Genomic DNA, 10,000 nt, shown 5'->3' with positions numbered 1-10,000 from the left:
TCAGAGAGAGACATTAAGGGGAAAAAATGCAATGAGAAGGCATCTGTCTGTTTAGCCGTTTCTACCTGAAGAGGACATAGTGCCGGACTCGAAACGTCGAGGTTTAACGTGTCCTTCGGCTTTGTTTAATGTCCTCCTCATGTCTTTTTTTTCCTTCCCGCTCCTCCTCGCCCTCCAGCCATGGGTTGTGAGTATCCTGATAGTAGCGGTCTTGCCGTTCGTCCTGCTCGTCCTGCTCAAGGTGACAGTCCCGCCGAAACAAGAGGACACGTGTAAGTATCTCAGGTGTTTTTCTGTGTATGGGCATATGTCTGTGTCATACGATCCATTGCCTATATTTTGATGTATTCTAAAATTCTATTAATTCTCTCTTCATATATCGTATACGCGAATCCTAAAATTCTAATAATTCTCTATTCATATGTTATGGTTTTCTGTATTTCGTTGACTCGATTCCGACCGTTGCAGGCCACTTCCTGTCGCGTTCGGTGTCAAGCAGGTCGCCGCTGGTGCTCATGCAGTCGTTCGTGTGCAGTCTGCCCAACAACTGCCACGAGACCGCCAGTGACGACACGGTGGACTACTTCCCGGGGGCGGCGTGAGTTCCTCGCTCTCTCTTTCGTACATGCAGACATGTATCCGTGTACTTACTTATGCACGTTCACATTCAACACACCCTCACACTCATATTCACACACACACACATGTGTGTGTGTGTGTATGAATAAACTTATACATATAAATACATACATATATACATGTGCATGTACACAAACAAACACACACACACACATACACACACACACACACACACACACACACACACACACACATACACACACACACACACACACACACACACACACACACACACACACACACACACACACACACACACACACACACACACACACAGATACACACACACACACACACACACACACACACACACACACACACACACACACACACACACACACACACATATATGCACACAGGCACCCATATGTATATATACTGTCTACGCACACCCATCGGAAGGCCGCCTCACGCCCTCACGCGTTCCCTCCCGCAGGATAAACGCCCTCCTGAACGACACGTCCTGGATGGAGGGCGCGGGCGAGGGCGGGATGCTGGGGATGCTGTCGTCCATCCCCACCAGCCTCTCCCGCCTCACCATGCTCGCGGACCTGCTCAACAACCCGCTGCTCAGGGATCTGATGGGTAGGTTGGGGGGAGGGGGTGCGGGCGGTCCTTGTGTCTTGGCGGTTGCGGTTGTCGTCTTTCTTAGTGAGATTTTTTTATTTTCATTATTATTAGTAGTAGTATTATCTTCGTTTTCATCATCATCGTCCTTAGTATTATCATTTTTATTATCCTTACTATTATCACTATTATTATTATAATCATCATAATTACCATTATTACGTTTTTTTCGCAGGATAACATGAACAGATTTTTATTATCTTTTTATAAACATTATAATTAGTATTAATACTATTATTATTACTACCTGTCTTAGTGGGCCAATCATCATTTTAATCATCATCATCACCAATATCATAATGATGAATTATTTCCTTTCTTAACGGTTGATGATAACATTACAGCAATGTTCATGGAAACTTTGGTAGTAGTGTATATGCACTAAAGAAAGCAAAAGGTAAACACGATCAGTAATTATTTATATTTTGATATCACTAAAATTATAAACATTTCAATACGATTTGTGTAAAGCATAACACACCAAAGCTATATACACCTTTATTTTTTTCAAATACATAACAATAACACACCAAAGTTAGATACACCTTTTTTACAACCATATAACACGAGTTTCAAGTTTCCTAAATCTGAAAATTCCCACAACACGAAATGGGACCTCAAGGCGTTTCATCATCACAGAAAACGGACTCTCGATAAGCGACGTGATACATTCGCCGGGGAAACTCAACGAAACTCTCGTCACGGAGTTTGACTTCGACCCTGCCGTTGTGTCTGCCATCTTGGGCGCCAGGATCAACATGTCCAGAGTGAGTCCTCATTGATTTTACGTCTGATGGGCTTATTCGGTATGTATGTATATGAATGCTCTTTCACCATCACTCATAAACTCTCAATATCTCATAAATTCTGTGTCACCATCCTTCATAAACCCTCACCATCGTTCATAAACTCTCCCTCAGCATCACTCATAAACTCTTACCATCCCATATAAACTCTCCCTATCATTCATAAACATTCCCCATCCCTCCTAAACTCTCCTCATCCCTCACAACCTCTCCCTCACACACCAGGTGATGTCCCTCGTCGGGTATCGCGACCTGCACAGCGTGGTGTGTTCGCCCGACCAGCTGGCTCAGTTCCTGGTGACGGCGACGCGGCAGGACGTGGCCAGCATCTCCGCCTCCCTGTGCAGCCTCTCGCCCGACCTCGCCGCCAACATCACCAGGGCCTTCACCGCCGCCCTCGACGCCCTCGGCCTCTTTGACAAGGTGGGCGCAAGGGAGGGGGACGGGGGGGGGGGAGTTATGAATTCTGTAACTGTAATGATAATGATAATGATACATAATATTAGTAATAATAATGATGATGATAATAATGATAATGATAACAATGATAATGATAATGATAACAATCATAATGATAATAATAACAATAATAATGATAATAATAATGATAATAATAATAATAATAATAATAATAATAATAATAATAATAATGATAATGATAATGATAATGATAATGATAATGATAGTGATAGTGATAGTGATAGTGATAGTGATAGTGATAGTGATAGTGATAGTGATAGTGATAGTGATAGTGATAATGATAATGATAATGATAATAACGTAAAACAACGAGAGCAACCACAGCCCCGCGGCCCCTGACCCGTTCCCTCGCCAGGTGTCGGAGGTCCTCGGGGCCATCGGAGGCTACGAGGCAGAGTCCCTCGTGCAGCAGCTGGGGGCGATGCTGGCTTCCCTGGGGCGCCTGGAGTCCCTCGCGCCCCTCGCCTCCACCTTCAGCAGCCTCAGCCACGCCCTGGAGCCCATCACCTCGGCCATAACGGACCTTGTGGACACGGGCTGGACGATGGAGAGGTAGGAGGGAGGAGGGAAGGAGGGGGAGCGAGTGGGAGAGGAGGTGGGAAGGGGAGGGGAGAGGAGGAGGGGGGAAGGGGGGAGAGAGGAAGAGGGAAGGAGGAGAGGGAGGAGGAGGGAGGGGGGAGGAAGGCGGGTGAGGGAGTGGGAGTGAGGAGGTGGGAAGGAGGGGAGACAGGAGGTGGGGAGGGGGGGAGAGAGGAGGAGGGAAGGGGGGGAGAGGAGGAGGGAAGAGAAAGGGAAGGTGAGAGAAAGAGGGGAAAGGGGGAAAGGGGGATGGGAGAGTGAGGGAAGGGGTAGGTGAGGGAAAAGGGGAGGGTGAGAGAAGGAGGGAAAGAGGGGAAGTAAAGGTGAAGGAAGGGGGGGAGGAAGGGAGTGTGAAGGAATGGGGAGAAAGAGGGATAGGAGGGGAGAGGGAGTGGGAGAAAGAAGGAAAAGAGGGTGAAGGAGTCGAGGAAAGATAGAGGGTAAGGTGAGGGGAGTGGGTAAGAGAAGAGAAAGGAGAGGGAGAGGGAATAGGAAAGATGGAATTGGAGAGGGAGAGGTGGGTGAGGGAGAGGGAGAAAAGGGAATAGAGAGGAGAGAGGGTAAAGGAGAATGGAGGGTAGGGAAGGAGGGAATGGGAGAGGGGGAGAGGGAGGGAGAGGGAGATAGAGAGATACAGTGACAGAAAGAAAGAGAAAAACAGTGACAGAGAGAAAGAGAGCGAGAAAGAGAACAAGAGAGAGAAAAAATAATGAGACAAAGAAAACAAAAAGTCCTACCTATTAACTCCAAATTCGCCCCTTCCACCCCCCCCCCTCACAGCATGAAGAACCTGATGGGCGTTCTCGAGGGCGTCGCAGCGGACCCCAAATTCACCTCTCTCAGCGTGCGGATCCTGCAGACTGTAAGCAACCTCACCTCCGAAGTGGATACGGTATGTCGGGTCGATGTCTGTCAAATGGCAAACAAAATTTAATAAAAGTTGATAACGTGTTTGTTTTTTGTTGTTTTGTCTTTGTGTTTTTTTAATAGACTGTCAAATAGGTTATTAAGATAACATGTGTTTGTTTTTTGTTGTTTTGTCTTTGTGTTTTTTTAATAGACTGTCAAATAGGTTATTAAGATAACATGTGTTTGTTTTTTGTTGTTTTGTCTTTGTGTTTTTTTTTTTAATAGACTGTCAAATAGGTTATTAATATGGGAAATTTGGAACTTGATTTAGTAAAATAATTGAGAGATATGTTTCAGCTGGTTTTTTTTTTTATTACACCCCCCCTAAATGATTTTATGAAGTGGCGTCCCTGTGTATCGTAGGAGGGTGCTGTGTGTCTGTTTGATATAAATGCGTTTTAAGATTTGAGTAGTGTAATTACCTACTTACGTACACTGACGCATGCAGGCACACATATAATCACACACACACACACACACACACACACACACACACACACACACACACACACACACACACACACACACACACACACACACGCACACGCACGCACACACACACACACACACACACACACACACACACACACACACACACACACACACACACACACACACACACACACACACTCACACATACACACACAATAAAACAACCACGTGCTAAATCCTTGCTCCCGCCGCAGGACGTCCCCGACCCATGGAAGGACATCCTGACGAAGGCCGGGCAGGTGGTCGACACCGCAGGGCGCGAGGTGCTGGAGGCGACGGAGGCCCTGAGGGAGGACTCCGCCGCGCAGACGGCCCTCGCGCTGCTCACCTCCGTCCTGCCCGCCCTCATGGGACCCCAGGCGCCCGACGTCACGAGGTCAGTCAAATAAAAGGATAAATAAATAAATAAATAAATAAAATTGGTCTTTGTACGTGTGGGTGTGGATGGGTGTGTGTGTGTGTGTGTGTGTGTGTGTGTGTGTGTGTGTGTGTGTGTGTGTGTGTGTGTGTGTGTGTGTGCGTGCGTGTGCGTGTGCGTGTGCGTGTGCGTGTGCGTGTGCGTGTGCGTGTGTGTGTGTTGTTTCTTGCACGTCCTGTTAGGCTTTCCTAATCTGAGAAAAAGTTTGATAAAGGAACCGAAAGTTGTAATGTACACCCAACAACAAAAGCTTGGAGAGATTGCCCTTCTTGCCCTGAAAGGTGGCCCACGTTCAAACAACCTGGGCATGGTTAGGAAAGGGGGGGGGGTAAGAGGTGATTTAGATTCGCTAGGCAAAGCCAGGAGTGAGTGTTCGGCTATGTTTCAGTCCCATCTTATCGAGGCTAGTGTCTGCACCCCCTTCTACCCTCCCTCCCTCTCTCTCTCTCTCTCTCTCTCTCTCTCTCTCTCTCTCTCTCTCTCTCTCTCTTTCTCTCTCTCTCTCTCTCTCTCTCTCTCACTCACTCACTCACTCACACACACACACACACACACACACACACACACACACACACACACACACACACACACACACACACACACACACACACACACACACACACACACACACACTGTGGATGTGAATAATGTATCGTTTTAAATAGCGCCTCTTGAACTACCAAACATGAATAAGTGGTTTGGGCCACAAAACTTCGAGGGTGATGGGGTGTAAAGGTTTAAGTATCGATTCCCTTGTTTTCTTTTTTTTGTTTGTTTGTTTGTTTGTTTGGGTGCCTCCTACGAACCACAACATCCAGTCGCGTTCATAATCGCGAAGCACGGTTTGGTTGGGGTCAACTTGAGTGTGCTGGGCCACTTGGCTCCCCCCCCCCCCCTCGCAATCATATACTTATGGAAAGTATTAATGTCCATTATATCAGCAAAAAGTTTGAGATCGATTTAAAGTGCATCGTCAGTCAACCTAATTTATTATATTATTTCCGAAACTGTTGGTGAATATGAATGATGTAAAATCAAAAGCAATGAATGTGTGCAGCGGTGCATTAATAAAATGACGGTATATAGGATGCAGGTGTTGCGAAACTTATCTTTTAGTGTCAAATTATTAATTGACAGTCTTTGCACCTGGGTATATTGGGCACTTCCCAGCGAACCCTTTTCCCGGCTCACGCTTGCTCACTCACTCCGCGAATTGCCGAGTCAAGCTTCACTTTACCCAAGACTAAGGGGGTATTCCCTTAGCCTTCACTATAGCCTTTATTTGTCGTTTCAGCGTCTGGTGCCCAAAACCTTGTCGGTGTTTCCCCTCCGAACTATTCGAGAAACCCATTACTTTCGATATCCGTCTTTTACATATTCGTTTCGTTATTTTTGGTAATGAAATAATTGTAAATATTAGGAAATATAATGGCGTATGAACTAATGACATATGTTCTTTTCCAAGTAAAATATGAAAAGTTTACCATTATCTAAATAGCGGATCCAGGTGATATAAGACGGAGAAGTGAGAGAATAGCTGGTTAGGATATTGCAGAGCCATATATATACGTCCTTCATATACGTAGGATATTTCCATCCGACGAACAATGTTTAAGTTTTTTATATAGAAAATATGATAAGGAATTTAAATAAAACAATGTGATATTTCTTAATAATCATTTTCGAATATATATACAATATATATACAATCATTTATTTCTTAAGGCAGGTTTCCAATATATCTATCAAATTAACAACTAAACAGGAATAAAAGCGATCCTCCTCTGTGTCTCTTCATGTATATTTCAGTCATTATTGCTCTTCTTCGCCTGATTTCCGTACTTTCCCACCTCCTCACATTCGAACCATCCTAACTATGCCCTAGTTGTTTGAGGGTGGGCCTCCTTTCAGGGCAAGAAGGGCATGATCTCACCGAGCCAGGACAGGCGAGGCGTCAATGCTTTGCTGCTGGCTGTACAATTGCAGGCAAATTGTTGTTCTTCGATGAGATACTAAATACTGCGGTTGCTTTAGATATCTCCGTAGCTGAATTTGTATATATGCGAAGCCAAAAGTTCCAAACTGACCGAAACTAAAGGGGTGTCACACTATCCCCGTAGTTATTTCACGTTTGCGTGTTTTTGTTTTGTTTTTTCTTTTTTCTTTCTTTTTTCTTGCTACTGATGGCATATTGGCCAAATGCGATAATTTCCAGTCAAACGGTAATTATCGTTTTCGATGGCAATTTTTTCGTTGGCTTTTTGGTTAAAATCATAAGCTATATATATAATAGATCAACGTTATAGTAGTGCAACCAAATCTACTCATAATATAAAACGATTCAAAAAGACAGTCTAAAATGGTAATATTTAAAAATTGGCAAAATTATCTTTGTATTTAATAAGAACAGACACAAGTTGGCAACTCGCTGCTCGCCTGTTTGTTTACATTTTGTGTCCACGTTCCCCTGTCAGCTGACTGGAAGAGTAACGAGAAGACAAGTGTTATTTAGCATCACACATTCGTTGTTTTCGCCTTAAATCGTCGCCACATAGCCTGAATAGCGTCCATCATCGCCAGAGCCTGTGCGGGGGTTGGAGCCATCCTGCGGTGTTTAAAATCTTCGTCGGACTGTTCCTTGGTTCTCGTCGCTGGTGTGACTAAGTGCCAAAATGACCCCTATTGGTGCCAGCGGAAAAGAAATGCCGAAAAAGCCTAAGTGTGAGCCTTAAAAATCTGACTCAGATTTAAAGCATTTTAGTCTTGCTCTTAATACTACGCGATTTTCTGACAGTATGACCTTATTCAGTCTGCCGAATTGCCGTTTTACATAGATGGCAGAAAGTGAGTCGTCGATGTAGGCTTATAACAACTTTTTTCGAAGTATGAGTGGGATTTACCTTGTTTTTGTAATGTTCTAAAGGCTATTTTGAGAAGAATTAAAGAGTCTTACTAGCAGAAAGGTCTTTTGTTCCTATAATTAAGATATTTCAAAGAATGTAGGTATTTATGCGTTAGTTTCTAAAAGCACCAAATAAATCTCACCTCTTTTCAGGTCACGTTTAAATTTGATATTGATGTAATGTGTTTTTCCTGTCGATGTATGGATAAACGTTGAAAGTTATTTCATCTTGAGTTCAAAGTGTGGGATTAGAATTCAGAATCCCGTTAAAGCCTATCTTTAAACCCAACAAGTGTCATCAGCCGTTTAAGTGGATGCCAAAATTTTTAATCGACATTTGTGTTTATCTATTTATGTATCCTCATCATCTCGGGTCTTCAGAAGTTAACTGCTTAACGTTTTTATCGATATTTATCTTTATCTATTTATCTATCTATAAACCGTATTCATGTTCAAAAATATATAAAAGGTATGAATGAGACTGGGTATCTTCACAATACAAGAGATGTATTTAACCGTTCAAATACATCTCTTGTATTGTGAAGATACCCAGTCTTAGTCATACCTTTTCTTTATCTATTTATGTATCCTCCTCCTCATCTCGGACCTTCAGAAGTTAACCGTCTCTGCCCTTCCCCCTCAGCCTGGGCGCCGCTCTGGACGACGCCCTGGAGCGCCTTCCGGCAGACGCCCAGAGTCACGTGGTCGGCGCGCTCGCCTCTGCGCAGATGCTCGCCGCCCTCTTCGCCAACGCCACCCGCGCTTATAACAGTAAGTAGTCGGTATATATTTATTTTGGTTGTTTTTCGGTAGTTTATGTTGAACTGGAGAGATATTGTACGAAAGGAGACGACCTTGGTAAAGCTGCCTAGCGAAAAAAAAACTGCGGTGAATAATAAGTGAATAAACTGTGAATAATATAAAAACTAATTATGCTTTGTTTTATTTGTTTGTTTTAGTCCTGATTATATTTTTTGTTTTAGTCCTGGTCCCGTGGGTGATATCAAACCCCCCAGCTGTGAACTATGGGTTGATGGCAACATTCTCCAACCACACTTTACTCCAGGTGAGGTTCTTGCTTATAGACGTAGTATTAAAAGGTAAATTAAAAGTATTAATGCGTCCGTTTATCTGATGTGCTGAAGTCATTACGTTTGTTGATTCCATGCAGCATTAAGTTGGAATTATTAGTGTGTTTACTTTGAGTGTTAAGTTGAAGGTACTATAGCGTTGTTTAATCTGATTTTTTTTTTTTTTTATTGTGCGACCAATGAGCATTCATTATAAAGACCTGCTTATACACTGAAATAGATGCATATATAACTATAGATATGCATATCTACCGTCTAGATAGACAGATAAGTGTGTGTATATATCTGATAAAGAGACCGATATGCATTTAATTCCGTGCATAGGCATGTCTGTGTATACGAATATCATTGGGTCAGCGTTTGTGAACTGGAAATTAAAATCATAACTACGTGTATTTATTCGATTTGTTCGGCTTAAAATCATCAGAGTCTTTGCTCGCATCCACTCAGCGACACACGGAAAGCCCATGACAGTTCTCCTTTTCAGAAACTGATATCGGACGATTCCCTGGTGACTTGGACCTGCAGTCGAGAGTCGTGGACTGACCTCTCCGCCGAGGGCTGGGAGAGCGTGGCCTCGCAGATGTGCACGGACTCCGGGCGGAAAAATCTGCAGGAATTAAGGGATCTCATTCATCCGTATTCTGATCCAGATTTTGTTAAGGTAAATACAGGATTAAGGATACTGGAAGCTTGTTTTACTTTGACATGAATGGTGATACTGAGGAGACAGGATGCTGACGAAACGCGAGAGAAATGTATCTTAAAAATCGATCACCATTTTTAAAAAATCGAAATCTATTGCTCATTTTTAATGAAAACTTTTATATTTTAGCTGCAATTGCAATATAATTCATCAATCAAAGATCATACTGAGAAACGGTTGCGTTCACAAAACAACAAACCATTTTATCAAAAAATTTAGATGGTGCTGGAACGAAATACCTTGTACCAAATGACCTAATCCTAAACCGAGACGAACGAACGCATAAACTAATCCAAAAAGTAGAATTCACTCTTTTTAATTCTCTTCCCAATTTCCAGAAGGAATTCCCCA

The 10,000-nt window shown here is 43.3% G+C and overlaps 1 protein-coding gene across 3 annotated transcripts in view; it reads left to right on the top strand.

Annotated features, from left to right (window-relative positions):
• Positions 1-10,000, top strand: part of LOC113801922 (uncharacterized) — a 118,213-nt gene that overhangs the window by 56,411 nt on the left and 51,802 nt on the right. For all 3 annotated transcript variants that reach the window (XM_070115671.1, XM_070115670.1, XM_070115669.1), the window contains exons 3-14: positions 179-272; positions 469-598; positions 1,076-1,224; positions 1,906-2,033; positions 2,298-2,495; positions 2,908-3,104; positions 3,912-4,023; positions 4,727-4,908; positions 8,496-8,623; positions 8,836-8,918; positions 9,431-9,607; positions 9,988-10,000. The exon at positions 9,988-10,000 is cut by the window's right edge and continues 223 nt beyond it. In XM_070115671.1, the coding sequence (XP_069971772.1) occupies positions 179-272; positions 469-598; positions 1,076-1,224; positions 1,906-2,033; positions 2,298-2,495; positions 2,908-3,104; positions 3,912-4,023; positions 4,727-4,908; positions 8,496-8,623; positions 8,836-8,918; positions 9,431-9,607; positions 9,988-10,000 (1,591 nt within the window). The remainder of the gene's footprint in view (positions 1-178; positions 273-468; positions 599-1,075; positions 1,225-1,905; positions 2,034-2,297; positions 2,496-2,907; positions 3,105-3,911; positions 4,024-4,726; positions 4,909-8,495; positions 8,624-8,835; positions 8,919-9,430; positions 9,608-9,987) is intronic.

This window comes from Penaeus vannamei, chromosome 37 (assembly GCF_042767895.1).
Source record: "Penaeus vannamei isolate JL-2024 chromosome 37, ASM4276789v1, whole genome shotgun sequence".
Taxonomy (NCBI): domain Eukaryota; kingdom Metazoa; phylum Arthropoda; class Malacostraca; order Decapoda; family Penaeidae; genus Penaeus; species Penaeus vannamei.
Note: the sequence above shows the minus strand (reverse complement) of the source record. Positions and strands in the feature narration are given on the sequence as shown.